Source organism: Rhipicephalus sanguineus, chromosome 3 (genome assembly GCF_013339695.2).
Source record: "Rhipicephalus sanguineus isolate Rsan-2018 chromosome 3, BIME_Rsan_1.4, whole genome shotgun sequence".
NCBI lineage: Eukaryota > Metazoa > Arthropoda > Arachnida > Ixodida > Ixodidae > Rhipicephalus > Rhipicephalus sanguineus.
The window spans coordinates 200,425,523-200,449,452 of record NC_051178.1 but is presented as its reverse complement, the minus strand read 5'-3'; the positions used below and the strand labels follow the sequence as shown (position 1 = coordinate 200,449,452).

Genomic DNA, 23,930 nt, shown 5'->3' with positions numbered 1-23,930 from the left:
GAGGTCCGTCGTCGCAGGCTGAATCCAAACCGTTTCATGAAGCGTGTTGTCCAGCCCCTGCTGGCTTTAAAACAGGCTCATGAGACACCCTTCGCGATGGCGACTTCTCTGGCCTTTGCCTGAATAATTTCAGTCGTCACGGACATTCCCGCTTCCCTCTGTTCTCTAACAAAGTCGGCGACAACTTCTTCCACCGCATAGTGTCGGCCGGTTTTTGGTCCAGTGAACGCCATGCGGGTTGCTGCACAACCGAAGAGTTCCGCACATTGTTTTCGCCATCGTCGCACATTCTTTTCGTGCACGCCGAACTCTTGCTGCGCTCGTAGGTTCGATGTCTTTTCCGCATGTAACACGACCTTCCGCTTAAACGCCGCGCTGTAGTGGCACCGCTTGGTTGGTGCCATCGAATCTGAAGCACAATTGACACAGGCATTTCGCGAGCAAGAGGCACAACTACACTGCACGATCGCTTTCAGAAGAATGACCATTGACCAACTGTGCTCCATGCCGTCCGCCACGCGATAGGCAAGCGATAGGGACCACTATTCTCCCGCTGAACAGGCCTGAGCGGCCTCGTCACCGTGCAGCTACCGTAGAATGTCGCGAAAATGAGCCTCCGGCATGCAAAACCGGTACCTTGAGATCGGCGCATCGAGAGCCGTAATGCTGCTAGCGCGGCCGGGCCTTCAGGCATGTGGCAGCGGCGGCCAAATCGTGGTACTCGAATCTAAGCCGACCCCCCCACTTTCGCACATCATTTTTTCGAAAAAAATATCGGCTTAGATTCGAGTATATATGGTAATGACAAAGTGGAGGGAGGACGCTTTCCCGAAACAGCACCGAAATTCAAGATGTCAGCAAAGTTTTCCCACCAGAAAAAAGGAATACGGAGTACATGTAGACTTTTTCAAAAGTCTTCTTGTTCTCGTTGATGGCACGGTGCATTGCAGCGACAACTCACAAACACATGAAACACAATTGCAACGCGATCAGACTGTGGGAAGTATGGCGTGGAAGCACCTCCAATGATAAGCCAACGCAACAGCTCTAAGCAACAAACGCAGATCACGGAAGCCTTACTTATGCTGACTATGTTGTCACAGGTACCATCTTGGAATACAGATCTGGAAGGCCATACTTTTGCACCAAGTTCTGAGTGCGATCATTATGCGGGGAGAAAAGATTAACTTTTCATGACAAATTTCAGATGCAGGCGCCTAGAGATTGGGCTGCTAAAAAAAGATTGGATAAGATTCCAGCAGGCCAGTGTTGCATGGATGCGGTGCATGATCAGGGTGCAGAACAGGAAATGGGGGGGAGGGGGTGCTTTCCCAAAATGGGGTGGAACTTTGAAATTAGCAGTGAAACTGAAGTGGGTGCTTGCTCGGAATTTTATGGTATATGTAGTCGTGCTGAGTCAGCTTCTTAGTCTGGTAGTAATCAGTGTAGCACCGAACTCCTATGTGTCCGATTTATAAAAACTCTTGCATCTGGATGGTACCCACCGCGAAAATGACCGCAGCTGTTGAGGGGTCATTTGGTAAATCAGGACATTCAGTGCACTTTAGTGTGCAAGAAGATGCACACTAAAGTCGAGTCTCTGTGTGGCTTTCACATTGTTTAAAACAGTAGGAACAAACTTCATCATGGCTTGTCTGCAGGTGCCTCTGTGGTACCACCAACATGGCAGAGAGCGCCGCCTGGTGACACCCAAGAGAGACAAGTACATCCACACTACAGGTCATGGCCTGGTGCTGATGTCACTTACCGAGAGAGACTCTGGCCATTATGACCTTCACCTGGAATCGGTTGGCACACTCTGCAGCTACAACCTTACCGTCGATGCTGGTTAGTGGGCATTTGATGGCAGCATTTTATATTTGCATGGTTTGTCTAAGAAGTGCTTCTGAAGGCCTTACTGGTCAATGTGTGATGAACCTTTAGTTGGCTCACACTGTGGAGACATATTTGTGATGGGGTGTATGAGTGGCCATTTGGTAATTAAAGGTGCTGTGCATCTTTGTAAGGCTATGTTGGTATGCTGCTGTTCCTGCGAATCCTGAATTCTTAATATGGCTCAGTTGACTACAACAATTGGCCGCAGTACTCACGTATTGGTTGCCCTCGTATAAGTAATGCAAGCTTTGTGTTTGTCGTAAAAGAAAAAAGAAAGTTTTTCCTTGCATGGTAACTTCGCTTCAAACTCCAGTGGTCTTTCTGCATGGAGGAATGAAAATAAAAATATAGGAGGGAGTATACCGCTTCTGGAGTTGTTCTCTTCCTGCTTTTTTTTACCTTGACATGGAAAATGAACACATTTCACATTGTATGTCACAGTGGAGGTGGCTCGTCTCACTTTTCTCAGTATGTAATGTCATTTTCTAGCTGACTACGGTCATATTGTACAGTCAAACCTCATTATTTTGAAGGCCTTGAGACTGAGAGAAATATACCAATTAAGGGGGGACACTGCGCCTCAAAACATTTTTTAAAAATTCTTTACTGATTAAAATGAAACTTGCTGAGTTTATGTATATTTGTATGCTGATTTCAAATATGCAGTTTCTTTCCTGGTGCAGTATGTAGTTTTTAAATTCCAGGTGCCATTTTGGGGGAGCCACAGTTTGCCTAAACTGAGAGAGTTGCAAAGTAAATTAAGCACTTCAGAATGACTTGGAATGAGTACAGAGTGCAAGAAAACATGAATGGATTCTCTAAGCCCATTTGAACAAAAGTTGTGGTATGTTGAATATTTGTGGTGGAAATGCCAGCTTGGCGTAAACTCATTTGGAATGTTCAACGTCCCATAACTTTTGTTCAAATTGGTTTAGAACATCCTTTCTTGTTTTCTTGCATTCTGTACTCATTCCAGGTCATTCTGATGTGCTTAATTACCGTATATACTCGCGTAATGAACCCACTCTTTTTTCAGAAATGTTGAGTATAAAAGTTGAAATTTCGCATGACGGTGTTCAGAAATTTGATAATTATACCTCAGTCTTATTTTACCGGCAGGAGTCAGATCGTGGTTTCCGTCAGCCATCCACTCCGTGTACAGCCGCCGCACGTTGTCCTTAAAAGGCTTATTAATGGAAACGTCAAGGGGCTGCAGCACGCACGTCAGGCCACCGGGGATCACCGCGATGTACTTGTCAGTTAATGCTACTGAAGGCTTACTAACAGAATCAAGTTGCGAATGCACGGTGCTTCCGTCAAAAACTTTTTTTTTCTGAGGACCAAAGTGGGGGGTGGGTTCATTGTGCGAGTGGTATCATTATGCGAGTAAATACGGGTAACTCTCTCAATTTAGGCAGACTGTGGCTCCCAAAAAGCATATGAAATGTGCGATGTTTCAAAAACTACGTTATACTGGAAAAATGACTGCATATTTGAAATCTCCACACAAATATACATAAACTCTGCAAGAATCATCTCAGTCGATAAAGAATTAAAAAAAAATTTCAGGACCCATGTCCCACCTTAAATAGAATTCTCAGTTATCCAAAACAATGAGAAAGCTAAGAAACCAGCCAGAAAACAGGATACATGGGTGACACACCTTTTATTGTTGTGTGTCCACCTACCTGGAAAAGAATCCCTCGATGTGTGGCGTTCTCATGTGGCCACGTCTTCTTTTCATGTCAAGATGACTTAGACATTCCAGCCATGAGCCCAAACATACTCCCCTGTGCAAACGGCAAGCTATTTATATAGACATTCTTTAAAGTTGGCAATGCACGCCCCTCTTGGCTACTACAGCTGGTTCAATGTCACAAAGGCACACAGGCTTGTTCACTAACTGCCTGCGAGATGGCACAAAGGGCCTAGGGCGTGGCGTAGCGTGACCTCACAGGACTGTGTTCTTACCGTTCAGTTCGTGTTCAAGTGAGTGCCAGCGCGAATGTTGGCACTCGCTTGTTGGAGGACCAGCAATGTTGAAAGTTGCATCTGTTGTTGTGAGTTGCAGTAATTCTGCTGTAAGTTCTCGTGCACATGCCAGCAGTGTTCCGATTGTATCTCAGTGACATTGAAGTGTGCAGTGGCCCCACTGTAAGTTCTCACACTCATGCCGGCAGTGTTCAGTTCCATTGAATATGATACACTGACATCATCCTTGAGCCACCACGTTGGGCCGCTATGTGGGACGCTGCGTGTCTTGTGTCATGTGCAATCGATCTTATGCTTTAAAACCTTAAATGTTCTGCCCACGAGAACCACTTGTCACCAACACCACTGTTCTACACGTGGCCTGTTGTGGTCATCGAGTATCTCTCTTCATATGGGTCTGGCCACACCCGAGCCCCGCCACGGTGGTTTAGTGGTTATGGCACTCGACTGCTGACCCGAAGGTCGCGGGATCAAATCCCGGCCGCGGCGGCTGCATTTTCGATGGAGGCGAAAATGTTTGAGGCCCGTGTACTTAGATTTAGGTGCACGTTAAAGAACCCCAGGTGGTCAAAATTTCCGGAGCTCTCCACTACGACGTCTCTCATAATCATATTGTGGTTTTGGGACGTTAAACCCCAAATATTATATCATTATTATTGGCCACACCCGAGTACACCTACTTATTTAGCAAGCTCATGTTCACTAAAATTCATATTGCTTCTAAAGCTGCTAGCCTTACTGGTGTAACATTCCAATTGGTTGCTCTCGCATTCATTGCTTCCTCCTTGTGGCAGAACTGTGACTTTTTTTATTATTTGCATAGCGAAAATGTACATTTATTACAAAAGTAAGTAAGCCTTGTTTAAATTCCTTTATTTAGTTATGTTTATAGTATCTTTCATTAAAATTTGATTTGCAGTTTGTTTGATTGTACCCCCAAACTTTTTCCTGGGAAATCTCACCTTGTGTATGACTACACCTAATAGTTTACTCCGGTTAACTTAAGAAGGAGAAACAACTGTGAATGAGAAAAAAACTGTGAATGTGAGTAAATATAGCATCAGCACATGTAAGGGTCACCATTTCTTTTTCAGATTTGGGGGCCAATTTTCAAGGTGCACTTATAATGATTTTTTTTTTGCATTAAAAAATAACGAATTTATGTTGCATGCAAGGTATTCATTTAGGCTTATCGTCACCTGTCACCACTTATCCTTGGAGCTGGGAACCGTCTGAACCGTTCCCTCACGTTGTGCAATGGTGTCAGTGTCTAGCCTGCTTGCTGCGTGCTTACCATGTTCCATAGCATATTCGACGACACTTAGCTTAAAGGCTGCTGTGTATGTGGCTGTTAAAGGGACACTAAAGAGCAAAACAATTTTTCTTGCATTAGTAAAGTAGTCTTCCACGATACCAGAAATACCACGCTTGCTGCGAGAAGACGCTTAATAAGCGAGAAAACACGCAAAAAGGAAATACAGGTGGCGACACCACCTTGGAATTCCCGCACCATTTGCCGTGACGTCACATATTTTTGACGGCGCTTGCTTGGACCTGCGTAGTTCCTAATTGGTTAAATCGAAGTACATTGTCCTCTGAGTGGGCCAGAGACTTTACATAACGAGTTTGTGGAAATTTCGTTGAGCCAGTGGCGCCAAAATACGTTAAATGCTCTTGGAAATCTTTTACGTCACGAATTACAAAGTTCGGCGCGAAATTTAAAAATGAAACTTTGAACTTGGTTTTCTCCTCTAATAATAAACCTATGGTGGTGAAATAAACTACACAAGAGCTCTCCGAGCACACTTTATCAATCTAAACCAATTCATTGTTTCTCTTTAGTGTCCCTTTAAGTAGGGGTGTGCGAATAGTGAAATTTTGAACCGAATCAACTACTGTTCGAATAGTTTTCGAATAGTAAGGCAACCATTTTCAAGACAGGCCAAGAATTTTACAACTTTTTATTTCAGACAAGTATTCAAAAACATTAACACACTAATATTACGGTTACATTTCAGTGACAAAAGACACCACAATTATGTAAATTAAGGTAAACTCGTATACTGTTGTGACTTGAGCCTTTGACGTATGTTTTAACTGTAGGATGAATACAGCAGTTACTTCAGTATTTGAGGCGGTACTTCATCACCAGCTTTTAATTACAGTAGACTCTCATTAAATGGAAATCTCCTGTATGCAGAGACGGCTCTGAGCAAGTGTGAAGCTCAGCAAATGCTGATAAGGTATTTTATTTTTATATTAAAGTCAATTTTTCCATGGTGCACCTACTGGCATCGACACTAGCTTGACGTCAGGGTACAGTACTAATTTTGGTGACTTCACGCAGCAGTCTGGCTAGTTATGATGACGTCAGGTACAAACAAGATGGCCGCTTGTGCGTCACCAAAACATTCAAAATGGCTGCTTATGTGTCACCAATGGAACCACAGTGCCGAGCGGCCGTGAAAACATCACCATATATTGCTACATGTAGGCTGCCGGAATTCATATTGTCGACGCGCGTGTGCGCCCGACGAAGAGGACGAAGGTCGCTAGCTGCTCGAGCTCGGAGCCGGACTGGCCAGCGTTACAGCTGCTCTTGCAAATACATCTTGTGAATAGCGACTTGTAAAAGCGACTCGTCACTCACGTAACTCACGTAACATATTTGGTGGAGGTGGAACGTTCCCCGTCCTCACCACGCAGCTCCGCAGTGGCCGCGTCATCCAGCCTCTCGCCATGGCTTCCAATGACAACCCGTCCCCATCTCCATCTGCGGCTCCTACGACAACCTTTGTCGCGGTCCCCACCCCCCGCGATCCCGGGACATTCTCCGCGCAACCTGGCCTCGACGTCGACTACTGGCTTCGCCTGTATGAACGGGTCAGTCAAACTCACCGGTGGGACCCTACCATGATGCTCGCTAATGTTCTCTTCTACTTGGACGGAACCCCGCGCATCTGGTACGAGACACATGAGACCGAGCTCACCAGCTGGGAGACGTTCAAGGAGAAGCTACGTGACATCTTTGGGAACCCGACCGGTCGCCACGCAGCTGCACGACAAGAGCTCGCTACCCGTGTACAGTCGCCTACTGAGTCGTACGTCTCCTACATACAAGAAGTGCTTGCTCTTTGCCGGAAAGTGGACGAGGCAATGCCCGAAGCTGACAAAGTGGGTCACGTTTTGAAAGGCATCGCGGACGACGCTTTCCATTTGCTGGTCTACACCAACGTCTCGACTATCGACCGCATCATTCAAGAATGCCGCCGTTTCGAAATGGCCAAAAGCCGTCGTGTGCACCCTCAATTTTCTCGGTTGCCAAACACGGCTGCCACGTCCACCTGCTCCGCTTCCGCCGCTACACCGCCCTTTGAGCAGAGTGTAACGCGTATCGTTCGACGGGAACTTGAAGCGGCAAGTCCAGCGCCGTTCCAGCCCTCTCCATTCGACCATGCCACTATACAACCAACCCCCGCGGTCTCCGTTATTCAGGCGGTCGTACGACAAGAATTCGCCAACCTCGGGTTCCCTGTCGCCTGCCCCATCTCTCGCCCCTCGTCCCGACCAATGCCCATGAATGCATCTCGAAGTGACCCATTCGTTCCTCCACGATCTCGCAACCCAGCGGAATGGCGAACTCCCGACGACAGACCCATCTGCTTCCGGTGCCACCGCGTTGGTCATGTCTCCCGCTACTGCCGCGCCACTTGGACGCCGCCATATAGGACCCAATTTTTCTCGCCTTCCCGCCCATATGAAGATCTTCGCCGGTATTCGCCCAGCCGTACAGACCCTACTTGTGACACACCTAACAGCCGCCCTCCTGCTCGTTCACCGTCCCCTCAACGCCGTCGTTCCCCGTCGCCCCAACCACGCCGCCACCCCTCGCCGCCCAACTTTGCATCGTACCCGACGGAAAACTAGATCGTGCAGCTCCTGGAGGTAGTGCTGCATCATCTCCTTCTGAACCAAATCCTCCGTTGACGCTTCCTACGAACAAGAACCTCATCGATGTGCATGTGGACGGTATTTCTTTGACGGCTCTAGTCGATACTGGAGCTCACGTGTCCATAATCAGTGCTCGTCTTTGTCGCCGACTGAAAAAAGTCCTCACGCCTGCTACTACAAAAGCTGTACGCGTCGCCGATGGCGGAACTGTTCCTGTCACTGGAATGTGTACAGCTCGTATAAGCATCGCCGACCGTTACGTTCCTGTCCTATTCACGGTGCTCCATAATTGTCCTCATGACCTCATCCTAGGGATGGACTTCCTATCGACCCATTCTGCCCTGATAGACTGTTCCGCTGGTACTCTTTGCTTGGACCTTCCTCTTCAGCCAGATATTCACCCCGACCTTCCACACAGCCTCTGCACCACGGATTTCATCCGCCTACCGCCTAAAGCCCTAACATTCGCCGAATTAACAACGACTTCATCCGTGTTGGATGGGCACTACGTCGTCACGCCGATTACTGATGTACTTCTGGCACGTGACATCACTGTGCCTCACTGCGTCATAACTATAGCCGCTAACCGGGTACATCTCCCCGTCATAAATTTCGGCTTCACGAAGCAAGTCCTCCCTCAAGGCATCTTAATCGCGATGTTGCAGTCCTTAGCCGATGACCACGTCACCTCTTTTGCAGCAGACGTATGCTCCAATCTTCCTTGTCGCCCACCCGATGCCACAAGCCTCGACATGGCATTACGCCCCATGATTGCCCCAGACCTCCCCCCAGCGCAATCAGCCGCCCTCATCCGCCTTTTGGCTTCTTACCGCGAGATCTTCGACCTGACAATCGACCACTCGGCCAAACTTCTCTTGTGCAGCACCGTATCAACACAGGTGATGCTGTTCCCATTCACCGTCGACCGTATCGGGTGTCCGTATCGGAGCGCCAGATTATTCAAGAAGAAGTAAACAAGATGTTAGCTAAAGGTATTATTGAGCCCTCATCGAGCCCTTGGGCGTCACCCGTCGTCCTGGTTAAAAAGAAAGACAACACGTGGCGTTTCTGCATCGATTACCGGCATCTAAATCGAATTACGAAAAAGGACGTGTATCCTTTGCCCCGCATTGATGACGCTCTCGATTGTCTCCATGGCGCACGCTACTTTTCATCCATAGACCTTCGCTCCGGTTATTGGCAGATTGCCGTGGACGAGAAAGACCAAGAAAAGACCGCCTTCGTCACTCCCGATGGCCTGTACCAATTCAAGGTTATGCCCTTCGGTCTATGCAACGCCCCAGCCACGTTCGAGCGCATGATGGACACTCTGCTACAAGGGTTCAAATGGTCAACATGCCTTTGTTACCTAGACGACGTCCTCGTATTTTCACCTACATTTGAGACCCACCTTGAGCGTCTGTCGGCTATTCTCGACGTCTTCCGCAATGCTGGCCTCCAGTTGAACTCGTCGAAGTGTCACTTCGGCCGCCAACAGATTACAGTGTTGGGCCACCTCGTCGATGCTTCTGGTGTGCGGCCGGACCCTGAGAAAATTCGTGCCGTCACCAGTTTTCCAGTACCCCAATCCGCCAAAGATGTTCGGAGTTTTGTGGGACTCTGTTCCTATTTCCGGCGGTTCGTGAAAGACTTTGCAGCAATCGCTCGACCACTTACTGATCTTCTAAAGAAAGACGTCCCATTTTCGTGGGGGTCCACTCAAGCTGCCGCCTTCTCTCACCTCATCACAATTTTGACGACGCCACCTATATTGGCCCACTTTGACCCATCCGCCCCGACTGAGGTCCGAACTGATGCCAGTGGTCACGGGATCGGAGCCGTCCTCGCCCAACGTCAGCAGGGACACGACCGCGTTATCGCCTACGCTAGTCGCCTCCTTACACCTGCGGAGCGCAACTATTCGATCACCGAACGAGAATGCCTTGCTCTTGTCTGGGCGGTCTCCAAGTTCCGTCCATATTTATATGGCACTCACTTCTCCGTAGTCACCGACCACCACGCGCTCTGCTGGCTTTCATCATTAAGGGATCCCACAGGTCGACTTGGTCGCTGGGCTCTGCGACTGCAAGAGTACACTTTTGCAGTGACGTACAAGTCTGGACGCCTGCATCAAGACGCCGACTGCCTATCTCGCTATCCGGTTGGCGAGTCGCGCACCGTCCCTGACACCGACGCTTGCGTGTGCACCGTTTCCCACTGACCCACATAGCCGACGAGCAACGCAGTGATGCATCCTTACGGGCTATCATCGAGTGCCTTGAATCCTCACCTTCGGACCGATCTCATCGCTCGTTCGTACTCCAGAATGGTACACTTTACCGCCACAACTTTCATCCAGACGGACCACCCCTGCTGCTTGTTGTACCCAAACACCTCCGCTCGGCTGTACTCCACGAACTGCACGACGTTCCAACTGCCGGTCACCTTGGTGTGTCTCGCACATACGACCGAATCCGCCGTCGCTTCTATTGGCCAGGTCTCGCACGCTCCGTCAGACGATACGTCGCGGCGTGTGACAAATGTCAACGCCGCAAAACACCGTCGACGCTTCCGGCTGGGTGCCTTCAACCCCTCGACATTTCGTCCGAACCCTTCTTTCGCGTCGGCTTGGACCTACTCGGCCCTTTTCCCCTGTCTTCTGCTGGCAACAGGTGGATAGCTGTGGCCACAGACTACGCCACACGCTACGCCATCACACGAGCTCTTCCTACAAGCTGCGCCACAGATGTCGCCGATTTCCTTCTGCGCGACGTGATCTTGCAACACGGTGCTCCACGCCAGCTGCTCACGGACCGTGGCCGCACATTTCTATCGAGAGTCATAGCGGACATCCTGCGTTCATGTGAACGCGGCATAAGCTCACTACGTCGTACCATCCGCAAACGAATGGCCTCACGGAGCGTCTGAACCGAACCCTAACCGACATGCTTTCAAAGTATGTTTCCTCAGACCACTCCGACTGGGACCTTGCTCTACCGTATGTGACATTTGCCTACAATTCCTCGCGCCATGACACGGCTGGTTACTCCCCATTTTTCCTGCTGTTCGGCCGCGAACCCACATTGCCCCTCGATACAGTCATTCCGTTGCCAGCAGCTCCGACCACTGAATACGCCCTGGACGCTATCAGCCGGGCCGCTCATGCACGCGAAGCCGCTCGTACTCGCCTTCTGACATCCCAAGAGAACCAACGCCGTCGGTATGATCAACGACACCGCGACGTACACTTTTCGCCCGGTTCTTTGGTTCTGCTGTGGTCTCCGACCCGGCACGTTGGCCTGTCCGACAAACTGCTCTCTCGGTACACAGGGCCATACCGAGTGCTTCGTGCGGTGACTCCCGTCACCTATGAAATCGCTCCTGCTGCCCCGTCGTCTTCATCCACCCCGCATGCCAGCGACATCGTACACGTCGCACGCCTGAAGCAGTACCACTCGCCCAATGACGTTGACGTCTAGATGCGCCGAGACGGCGCCTTTGCCGCCGGGGGTTATGCTACATGTAGGCTGCCGGAATTCATATTGTCGACGCGCGTGTGCGCCCGACGAAGAGGACGAAGGTCGCTAGCTGCTCGAGCTCGGAGCCGGACTGGTCAGCGCTACAGCCGCTCTTGCAAATACATCTTGTGAATAGCGACTTGTAAAAGCGACTCGTCACTCACGTAACTCACGTAACAATATTGTTCGAGCACGTGACGAGAAGCTCATACCGTGTTGTGACGTCAGGGTATAGTAGGAACCGAAACTAACTTTTTAAAACATGCGGTTATTAGTTTTTCAGGGTGCACTCGTGCTTAGCACTACCTTTTCTAGGCTTTTGTGGGCTTGGCCTTTCATTTGACGCAAAAAAACGACAACTGAAAATTTTCGTGTCAGTACCCATTTAAACAGAACAGTTGCGTTTAATATAATTGGTTTTGTACTTGTATTCTGCACCCCTGTTCATCTCTCAGTAAACGGAAAACGGAACTCCTGTTAAGTGGAACATATTTTCCTAGTCCCTTCAGGTTCCGTTCAACGAGAGTCTGCTGTTACACTAAGACCTAAAAGTTAAATAATCTTTCAGAAGTGAACATAATGAATCTCACGGTAATGATAGTGGATTGAGGACACATTCGCTTCAGTGACACTGGAGTTTAAAGCAAAAATTCCTTCATTAAATGATCAGTAAAGCTTCGATAGTCCCAGAATAGCTTGAACTGTATGCATCTTGGCAATTCACTTGTTTAAAAAAAAAAGATCATTCGCTGTTCCAACAAATTGTTCCTTTAAGGTTTTCCTGTCCGTACCAATTATTCAAAAAATGTTCGATATATGGGATATGCACTGCTCGATTTGAGTACCAAATCGAACACTATTTGATTTGTTACTAAATTTTCTAATATTTGCAGACTCCTACTGTTCAGGTATTTCCCGCATCTCAGCTGGGCATGTAAGGACTGCCGATACATATACAAGTCCAGTGATGTAGGCCTGTTTCACTATGCATAACCAAATACTGACTTCAAAAACAACACACAACACAATGTACAAGTGACAAAGACAAGGCCAACCACGCTGATAAAGCCACCGCAACAGACGGAGACAGACAGCTGGTGGAGTGGTGGGCAGCAAGGCACTTATCTAGGATCTTCGCAGGCTGCTTATTAGCCCCGAGAACGAACACTGGCGGCGCGGCAGTCGCGGCAATGTGACGTCGCGGCAAGGACTCGCTTGCTCCGCGGCCGAAGATCGCCTTTTTCTGCGCCCGCCGCATACCCGCTCTTTCGCGATACGGTGGTGATTACTGCTCATTCTTGCAATGCAAATCTCCCAAGGGGGAAGGTAGAAGTTTACACTACTAGCGAAAGTTTAGTAAGCTGTAGAAAGTTTGGATAATATAGCTTATAATGGGCGAATTCCCGCTCTAACGGAAGCTTCACCGTGAAAATGGTTATGCACGAGAGCAAGACATTCGTTGTTTTCACCGCATACTCCAAGACATTGGTGCTAAATAATTTACGCTAATGGTTCTAACTTCATTACAACTTGGCATAGACTCGATCCATGGTTAGAACACGCATTCCGAAGATTACAAATTAAATTAGGACGTTTTCAATTCACTAACTACATAGCGGTTTATCGTACAAGTTATTTATGCCTTTACATACATAACTTACAAATTCTAGGTGATTCTAGGTGAATTGACAGAATTGCACTTTCTGCTACAGAAGACTTTAAATGAATCTGTCTATCGTAAAGAATCACTTAATACATCCGGGAAATTAAATAAAATGATACTGCCACGCACACAATAGTTTCGGAAGTTCTGAGGTGTTAGTATACTTGGATTATGTCAACATTTCTTCTCAACACTTGTCTGAGATTATGTGGCCGTATAGCCTGATTTGCATGAACTGCTGGTCCAATCAAACGCCGGGTCACGAGCGGTAGTGTTAAATTCTCATGGGAGCACCGTTGATAACAATCGTCTGCAAAACAAACGCCTAAAAGTCGAAATGAGCATTTTGAACTGTTTCGATGGCACTCTCAGTGACGTGGCCCACGTATTAATTGTACGTCCTTCGCCTTAATGAGTCAATTAATGGTCTCGCACGTCATGTCACAAAGGTTCATGATGCTCAGGGGTATATCAAATGCAAAAAAATTTAATTTATCAGCTGGCTATCTAAACTAGTGCTTATACAAGTGTAACAGCGCCGTTGCTACGATGCTGCATGAAGACACAATCTGACAGCAATAAGGAGTTTCCGCAATTAACCTCAACTTTTTTATGTTATGAAATGAAGCCCCGAAGTTATTGCGAGAAAAACGTGAAACTAAACAACATGATGAGTGAGCGAGTACACAAGAGAAACAAACACAGCAACTGCGGCAGTATCCTCCTGCGAGCGCTTTCGAGATATTTTGGGAAGCTCAATACTGCATGCGTTTTCGTAATCGTGCACGGGGCTTGGCACACCGGCAAGAATGCTGTCCGTCGATCGCGGATGCGCCCGATGCAAATAACACTTGTGGAGGCGAAGCCATCATATTTTTTAAAGGAATCGCCCGTGAAAAACGCAACCTAATAATGTGAATAAGGTGTCTTGCGTGTGAAGACCACGACATGATTATGAGACATGCTGCAGATTAATTTTGACCGCCTCGGATTGTTTACGTGCTCCTGTATCTAAGCTGAGGAATGTTGCTTTTCACTCCCGTCGGAATGCGGCTGCTGTGGTCGGGAATCAGGCCCATCCCCGAAGTTGGCAGCGCGACACAACAAGCCTGATCACCCCTTTCAAAGCGTGCACGACGGCGCACGGGCACCGTTGGGGACTGTGAAGAAAAAATGCATATAACTTTTTGGTCATTTTGCTAGGAACATTATCGATGCTGTTTTCGTCATTCATCTGAAGCTTGAGACAGGCAAAAAGCGAACGTAAACAGCGGAACAGCGCACGAAGCAAACGCGTGATATCCCGGCTCGTCACGGCGGGCGTCGAAGAGTCCTTGCCGTGACGTCATCCACGCCGCCAGCCAGGCGGCGCCACCCCAACTTCTCGGGGCTAATAGTCAGGTACAGCCTTAGAATGCAGCGGCATTTCCACCTTGAAGGTGGATGCACACAATCCTATGCCAATGGCCGTGCACTCCAGACTGACATCATGAGCTTCGGACATTGTACATCAGACATGCGCAACATTGTAGAAGGCACAGGGTTTTTGCGATCCAGCATATGCTGTAGCATTCCTGTTATGAGAGCTCTACCAAATCAGCTATCAAGATATAAAGTATAGTAAGTCTTATTTACACCTAGAAATACACATTTTAGAAACACAAGAGCATTTTTTTGAGAAGGACTGTTTCATCAGTCATGGAGGCAATTGGATGTCACGCTTCAGTCATCTCTTGCCTTCTCAAGTTGTACACGACTGCAGGGACATTCCATGTTGCAATGCAAACATGGCAGCGTGGCTGAATTTGGTGGGAGCATTGATAAGGGATGTGTATTTGTTACACAAACAACCTTTTATTTGCTCACTTATTTAATCTGGAACAAAGGGTGCAGCATGCATCCACAGGTGCAGGCATTACTCGAGAATGAACAGTATAGTAATATAGCCTGCCTGCTATTGTATATATGTCCAGTCTTTCTGCAATGCAGTGTGGTGGAATTCAGGAATTTGTCAGCGTTTACTCATGGTATGTTGTGCTTACTTTACAGAGACCTGTGGAACCCCAACAGAAACTGACTATAGAAAGATATACTCTAACTGGTGCCATGAATTTGAGAAATACAAGCTGGCAATGAAGACTTGGCAGACCAAACATGCTGTAAGTATGCCAGTCTTATGCCCCTGTCACAAAAGGGCACTTTAAACGAGTGTATTTCACCTGTAGCGTCATTTGCACGCTGTCACTTGGGAACACTTAGTGACATTTGCCGGAAAGAGCACTTGGTGGCAAGTTCATTTGCCAAGCTCACTCCACTGTGTCGAACTGTGTAGCATTGGTAGCAGTGGCTCAAAAATAAAGTACTAGTATTGAAAGCATGGTTGATTGTATTTTTAAACCATTGTTTTCCTTTTTAGGGATATTGTTAACGTGTTAAAATGTGCCGCACTAAAAAAATTATGTACTATTCCCACTCTTGGGCAGTTTCCTTGAGAAACAATTTCCAATACCTTTACTTTCAAAGTATGCTTCTCATTCTCAGGTAGCAGCGCTTCTCCAAAGGGACACACAGTGCCTTAAGTTTGCCCATGTGACAGGTATATCAATCTAGCTTCCTGAAAAATAAATAAATGAATAAATAAAATAAATAACCAAAGTAGCTGCCTCATTGGAAAGAGAAGTGTGAGTGCCCAGACTACAGTATACTCTCAGTAAACGGAAATCTCTTAAACGGAACTCCTGTTAAATGGAACACATTTTCTTGGTTCCATCAGGTTTTGTTTGACGAGAGTCTGCTGTATTCTAGAACCAAAGTAACTTCGAATACTACAGTAAAAGTTTGTTAATTCGACGCTCGTTAATTTGGAAAATCGGATAATTTGGACGTGTTCACTGCTCCCGGCCAGCGTACACATTGCTTAATGGCATCAAACGCTCGTTTATTTGGTCATATTTGGCCGCCACCCGGTTAATTCGGACGATCCTCGGAGCGCACCGAGCGCGAAACGTCGCAAATGTGCGACGCAAAGGAATGAAAACGGCATTCGCGGACAGCCGAAGCGGCGGCGGGCTTTCAGAAAGGCGTGGTCGCCACCCACAACCGTGCTGTTGCTCTGTGATAAAGTATGGGTTGAGAGCACGTTTCGGATTAAGGCACGGTGGTCCTGAGCAATGTTCATGTTGTGAAATAAGTCTCAAATGACCGAAATTGTGGCTTTTGCACCGCTATTATGCAATATAATTACTGTGTTTACATATTCCTCAAGAAAATGAAAGTGCATTGATGGGATAGACTTTTATTTATTGTTTTCTTGATACTTTCAATAATTCGGCACTCGGTTAATTTGGACAGTTTTTCCGGTCCCGTGAAATACGAATTAACGAGCTTTTACTGTATAACAAGCCTGAACACGAAACATAAGAAAGAAATCATACACGATTTCTGTAATATCGCAAGCTCTTTAGTAAGTAGTGTAGGTTGAAATGATTCCTCGTTCTACTTTGTCTCAAATTAGGACAACTTTGCAAGCAAGCTTCTCTTCTCTTTCTTTAGAAATGTCAAGGTGGAGGTCACCCGAATGATGTCACCTACCAAGGAAGGGCACCAGCTGCCTAAACCTGAGTGAAGGCTTTTTATTTCACCTTCCGCAAGGAAGGTCACACGTGAAGGTCAACAGACACCTTGATGAATCGAAGAACCTCCCCGAAGTCAGCCTGGATCCAAGGTCCACATCCATGCGTCTTTTGTCGCGGAGCCCTCCACTTATTAATTTTTGGGTTGCTTTACCAGCTAGGCCTCTCGTACTCCTTTAGTATGATGGAATCAAATATTACTGATTGCAGCTCCTACTTATATACAGCTCTCAAAGAGCATTATCAAACATATTCAACAGAGCTTCACACACTAGAAGCTTTGAGACTGAACTTATAGCAGCCCAAGTTCTTGACCTTTGAGAAGTCGGAAACTTACACTTACTCTGTAACTTCTGTGTTGGTGTACTGCGTTGTAATGACTGCAGAGTGAAGTGCATGCAGTGGCACTTGAAAAATGCCAGATAATTTGCAGCAGCAGTGTGTTCAATGAGAGTGCTGGTAGAGACATGCCTTGATTTGTTGATGTGGCCCATGAACTAAGTTCTGTTTGTGCATTACGTTCGGCACAGCAAAAATCAGGTGGGGCATTTCGATAGCACCCTCTCTTTCTATACCAGTCCCAACGTGTGTTTTGTGCGTAGCAGCTATTGTAAATATGCCTTTTACTTTGACTATGAGTATTTTGTTTGCGTTGTATTTAGTGAATATGTTTAGGAGGGAAGAACATGACGTAGATCAAAATTTTTTTTCTTTTTTTACTTTGAAGGTCACTTCTTTGCAGTAGGCTCAGGAGGTTAAAGCACTCGTATTTACACACACACTGTATATCTGCATCATTTTTTATGCATGTTTTAACTGTGCGACTAGCCACAGCATTTGGCAATCTCATTTTCTTGCATGAGTGTCTGATCTGTGCATCTTATGTTCATTCATGCTAGCTGCATGTTAGGCAAACCATATGCACAGTCCATAATATAAAGAGAGAGATGGAGATGGATAGTTTTGTCGATGCATGTAGGCACTCTATGTTGCGTTACATTTTAAAGTTGTGGACATTTATTGCATTTTTGCTTTGGAAATGCAGCCATCACATAGGTACACCCCACTCAGTGTGTTTTCTTTACTTAATTACTTCAATGTTCCCAGAACTCATGTATACCGAGTCTTACGGGCCTCATATCTATCAGCAGCAGCCTTTGAGTGTTCGGTTTGTACACTGTCTGGAATGGTAATTAGAACTCAAGTGCTAGTGTAGTGGAAGTGTGCGAAAGAAGAAACATGCAGAACTTGTGTTGCATTCATACTTGAAATTTTATAATACTGGTTTTTATCTGGAGACAGCGCCAGCTCTAACAAAGGCCACGCCCCTGTGCATTGTTATGAACAGTTGTGAAGGGTGTTGTTCCTTAATGATTCAGTGTACTATTTGATGAAGCTTCGTGAAGATATTTCTGCATGCATGAGGCCAGTAACTCAAGCTTGCTTGCTTGCTGTTCATATAATAATACTGGGGCTTCTGAATCAGCTTTCAGTAATGTGTTTCCTATCCAAAGATGTATCTTTAACTGCCCCATGTATTGCTGCTATGTATCGTAATGCAGTGCACAAAATCTTTGTGCCATCTACTCATATTTTTTTTAAATTGTGCCATGTAAAGTTTGGATTAGCACTGGCTCTTGCTTATCCAGCCTTTTTCTTGGGTGTAGAAGTGATATTAATTTTTATGAAAACAGCTGCCTAGAACTGACAGCTTCTGAATGCTTGGTGATGTCATGTAAGTTAAATATCATACAACCAAGTCAGCAATACTTAAGCACTCGACAAAGGCGCAGCGCGAGGCATCCTATGAGGCTGCTGCTGCTTTCCATTCCTGATGTGGGATGGCCTGAGGCATTATCAAAAGTCGTTTCGTTTGCCAGAAACACACCAGTGTCAGTTTTAAAGGGACGCTAAAGAAAATGCTAAATTTCAATGTGCGTCTTGCTAAATTTTCTTTCCAGGATCTCCGTATTTTCCACAGGAAAAAAAAAAGTAAAGGAAAAGTGAAATGCAAAACTTTTCTTCTTTATATCTTGAGTGAGCTATACTGCAGTATGTTATGGTGGCACATGTTGGTTGTCGTGGTATTTTTACATGTTCAGGCCTTTTTACTTCATAAAACCTCACAATTTACTTTTCTTAGTACATTTGTGCCACGACTTGCCACTGCGAGCTATGTCTCAATATTTTCAAAATGCAGTTTCATTGAGTTCTTTTATAAGTAGTCAACTACGCACTGTTTCTTCTTTAATGCCCTTTTAATAAGAAGGATGCAAGACACGCTGACCTCGGCACGTTTCTGTTATCAGGCCTGCTTAGCATAAATGCCTCTTCCCACGTTCGCAGCATCAGCACAAATAGGTGTGCATTGCTAACGACTGCTGATGTCTTGTGCTGTGTGAGTGCACATCATAGAGTCTATTTATTTACACACCATACAATTCCTCTTGACCTCCAAGATTGCATCGAGGCTCTTTACCTCATTGTAAGTATATAGTAGGTTGTGCTTCTCGATTTGTATAGTCGCATTGCTTAGAATGTGTTCATAGTGTTGTGACCTCGTGAAAACTCTTGTGACTTTTATCATTTATGGTGTCCGCATTGCCGATGATACAACATGCAAAAGGGAGTTGTGAGAAGAGTGCTGCCCAGATGGAGGGGCTTTTCTTTTCTTTTTTCCTGAGCCAGCGTGATTGCTTGACCTGCCCACTTTTGTCATTATCCTCAGTGGTTTTGATGTAGGTCCAGTCTGCAGTCCTGCTGCTTTTTGGCAGCATGTGTTTGTGTGAAGAAGTGAACATTTCAACACCTAATGAGGCAATTTAAATAAATATTCCCTTTTTACATGTCATCTCGTATATGTGTGCGGTGGCTTTCTGTGATTCAGCTATGCTCTTACGGAATTAGTGATTGCACCTCACTCTTCGGGATGGCACATAATTAGTATTCTTAGCTCTGACATAAAATCAAGCTTGACTCATTGAGGCATGAATCATTCACTAAAGGAATAGTATGGGGGTAACATAACGATCCAGCAACTTGAAGGTTGTTGAATTTTTCTTTGCTAGAATCAATTTAACCAGCACATATTTTGCACGTGTGCCTGAATCACCAGGGCATACTTATTATTTTTTAAAAATCGTTTTTACCTTGGATATAAGTACTGTCACTTTATTGGATGAATTCGAAAGAACATAGCATCATGTAGGCGTCTCGGAGCATTGTACGTGCTTGTACACAGCACACAATTGCTATGCTGAGAGTCTAGATGTGAATGTGCTGAATTAATGTGGAGAGTTTCAGAGCAAAATGTTGCATTGTGCACGAAGCATTTGGTGAATGACAGAATGCAATCTTGGCGAAATTCCATGTGCAGATACCTACATGAGAATTGCAAAATTCCTTTTAAGGCGAAAGCCTTCGATGCTTCATCAAATGCGAAAATTGACCGTCGGCACCTACACGAGTGATGCAAAAAAATCAAGTGATGACGTCACCATATAACGTCACAGATCGCCAAAAGCAAACCGTTCCTTGTCCGGCGAACCAAAAAACGATCATAACCATAAACGGGTATGTGCCACAGAAATTGGGTAGATCTCACTACTCCCCACTGGTCCACTAAAAATGAAGGCTACAGTTAGCCTAACAAATGGCTGCGAAGCGACGGCGGCTAGCCGAGTACGTACAACGAGAGAATACTAGGGAACAGGAAAGGCAACGGTGGCTGCGAGAAGACACCAACGCGATGGAAGGCCCACACCAGCGACGACGTGCCAGTAGATCTATGAGAGGTGCAAACGCTTGGTTTCAGTGCGAGGTTCTGCTCTGCAGTTTGGACATCCGTGTCGTGTCTGTGTCTGTCTGGTTTCACTCGAACCTCTCTTCGCTGAGAATCAACGTAGAAACAACCTAGCATCACCTAGATGAAGCTTAACAACGACCGAGATACAACCCAGAAACAACCTGCATCGCGTAGCTAAGGCCTAGAAACAACCTAAAAGCAACCAGATTAGTCTACACAATCGTCCAGTTTCGCTGTTTTAAGCCTTGTGCGGCTTAGTGCAAGCTTCGCCAATTTTTATTGCGATAGCAATTGTATGGACACTCTTGACTGATTTTTGCCGTCGCCATCATGCCCCGGATATGTATATGTGAGTATATATATAAAAAGGCACAAAGAAATAAATCAGAAGAAAAATCCGAGGCACCCGACCGGGGATTCGAGCCATCGCATCGATCCGTCGCTCCCCAGCCCGCTGCATTAGACAACTCGACCATGCGCTATGCATGCGCCGGCAAAAAACGGCGAGCTGCTTATATACACCATGTACCGCTGGTTGTAAGCAAATCTCGGAGGAGCTTGAGCACGTTTTCTATCACGCAGTGCTCCTAATTTTCTTTCAGTTTGAAAACTGCCCTTGAGACGCGCACAATAAAGTAGCCCTTTTCTGTACCCACTCGTTATATGGAAGAATAAACAAAGAACACCGGGCACACCTTGCATCAGACGCCCCCGTGTGGCAAAAACGCAGGGGGTCACTCCACGCGCCGCAGTTTAAAAGAAATAAAAGATATCTAAGCTTCTGATTCTCCATTGTCGACACTTGCACACGCAACGCTCCTAATTTTCTTTCAATTTGAAAACTGCCCTTGAAACGCGCACGATAAAGTGGCCCTTTTCTGTACCCACTCGTGATGTGGAAGAAGAAAAAACTAAGAACACCGGGCACACCTTGCATCAGACGCCCCCGTGTGGCAAGAAACGCAGGGGGTCACTCCACGCGCCGCAGTTTAATACATAGAGTTTCCTACAATACTATGGTTTAAAAGAAATAAAAGACATGTAAGAGCATCTGATTCTCCATTTTCGACACTTGCAGACGCAACGCTCCTAATTTTCTTTCAATTTGAAAACTGCCCTTGAAATGCGCATGATAAAGTGGCCCTTTTCTGTACCCACTCGTGATGTGGAAGAAGAAAAAACTAAGAACACCGGGCACACCTTGCATCAGACGCCCCCGTGTGGCAAGAAACGCAGGGGGTCACTCCACGCGCCGCAGTTTAAAACATAAGAGTTTCCTACAATACTATGGTTTAAAAGAAATAAAAGGCATGTAAGAGCATCTGATTCTCCATTTTCGACACTTGCAGACGCAACGCTCCTAATTTTCTTTCAATTTGAAAGCTGCCATTGAGACGCGCACAGTAAAGTAGCCCTTTTCTGTACCCACTCGTTATATGGAAGAAGAAAAAACTAAGAACACCCGGCGCACCTTGCATCAGACACCCCCGTGTGGCAAGAAACGCAGGGGGTCACTCCATGTGTCGCAGTTTAAAAGAAATAAAAGACACATGTAAGAGCGTCTGATTCTTCATTGTCGACACTTGCAGCGCGTTGCTCAAGCACAAACACGTAACAACTGTGACAGGCGCTGCAAGTATCGAGCTTCTCGTTCTTCGTGTGACACTTCAATTTCTTCTTATCGCATTCATTGCTTCGCCCTTGCGGCGAAACTGTGACTTTTTTTAACAATGCAGATTTTTATAAAATTTCTATGACAGTAAGGCTCCTGTCGTTTCCGCACACGAACCCCACGTCGAGGTATAAATACTTTGCCGCAGTTAAAATGATACTGATGCGACTAATTAGCATGAACTCGCTAATTAAATTTTTTAATTATTGACTTGAGGGCAGGTTTCTATATTAGAAAGCTGTAGTGCATGTCAATTTATGGCATACCCATTCTTTAGAAATAAGGAAAGTTGCATGTAATTAGAGGTATTGGTCATCGAATTTAAAGGCCGATGCCGAAACTGACCTGACTGACTTCTAAGTCCGATACAGAGAGAGAGAGAAAGCTCTTTATTGAAAAACAAAACTCTGCCAGCGTACCTAAAGGCGCCTACATGCTGCTCTCTATAGGGGAGGGGAGTGAGGACAGAAAGGCCCTAGGAGGAGGAGGGCAGAAAAGGAGAAGGAAAAAAAAAAGGAAAATCATTGCTCCTTTCGAGGGCTACTTCTGCAGATGGGAAGATGGCATCAGGAGGGGAGGCTGGTTTCACCCTGAAGAACGAAACTCGACTGACGGGAGAGGTCAAATGACTGTCATGCCCTCTCGATAAGAGCAACACGATTATTACTCGTGCATAACGGAGCACCTGATCGGTGTACCTCTCTTCCTTTAGAACACCCCGATGGATTATAGGCTAGGGTGCATTCCCCAGGACCTCAATAAAGTTGTTTCAATCAATAAATCGAACCAATGCCTCCCCCATTGGAGGTGGACGCTGTACCATTTAGCCACCTCTGCAGACAGAGGGATAGAGCATGCAGGCACCCTAGCGGACAGTGGCTGTGTTGTCCTGGCGGCATGGTAACACTGAACAGGGCAGTTCCTCAATTTCTCCAGAACTATTTCGGTAAAATGCTCCTTTGACGGTCCTTAAAACTTTGAGCACGTAACCAAATTTTGCAATGGGTCCTGGTCGAAAATTGGAGAGGCTGGCCAGAGTGAAGTGCCTCCACGTTGAGAAAAATGTTAAAGTGTATAGTGGACATGTACAGCTTGTAATGTTTCTATTCTTTAAATTGCCTTATTCTAAAGTTCTATAGCATTTTATAACGCCACTCAATTCTCGGCCAGTCCACCAGAGTGGGTGTGAGCCACAGTTACAGGTGAACAAGAATATGCCTCCATAGTGGGTATGGGCCATGAATAACAGGTATCCAAGCCAGGATGGACCTAACCAAGAAAAGAGCGCTTGCGTGACCTGAGCAGCTGGCTGTTCTCGGTGCTTTTGGGCTTTTGTGTGAGTGTAGTCATGCATTATTTTTACGCCTGTTGATTTGAATGCAGCTGCCTGCAGCGCACAGACAGTGTATGCACTGCCATGCGCCATATTTTTACATAAAGAAGTGACTTGTGGCTCTTGCCCGCTTTAGTGTGATCAAGAAACCCGCAAATGTCCCGAAACGTCCCTGCGTGTTTTTGCTTTCTTTTTGTTTTTGTTTCCACCTTGACTTGGTCAGTGACTGCAGCTTCTTCATCAACGCGTAGCAGTTGTGGCTAACTTCATTTTAATACCACCAGACGCACGAACAATCCTCCGCAGTGGGTATGCGCCATAAATGAAAACGAAAGGAATCTATCGCCGTAAAATTACGTTGGCCAATCCCCCAGTGTGGATGTGTGCCACAGTTTAAAGGGTCTACCCTACTCTGCTCTACTCTACTTTGACATCAGCCTATCTGGGACCCGCGCGGACGATCGAGGG

At 46.3% G+C, this 23,930-nt stretch overlaps 1 protein-coding gene across 1 annotated transcript in view; it reads left to right on the top strand.

Annotated features, from left to right (window-relative positions):
* Positions 1-19,503, top strand: part of LOC119388094 (semaphorin-2A) — a gene marked incomplete in the record, with an annotated part of 41,647 nt that extends 22,144 nt beyond the window's left edge. The window contains 3 exon segments of the mRNA XM_037655722.2: positions 1,662-1,848; positions 15,070-15,179; positions 16,573-19,503. Of these exon segments, the coding sequence (XP_037511650.1) occupies positions 1,662-1,848; positions 15,070-15,179; positions 16,573-16,635 (360 nt within the window).
* Positions 19,504-23,930: the final 4,427 nt, after the last annotated feature.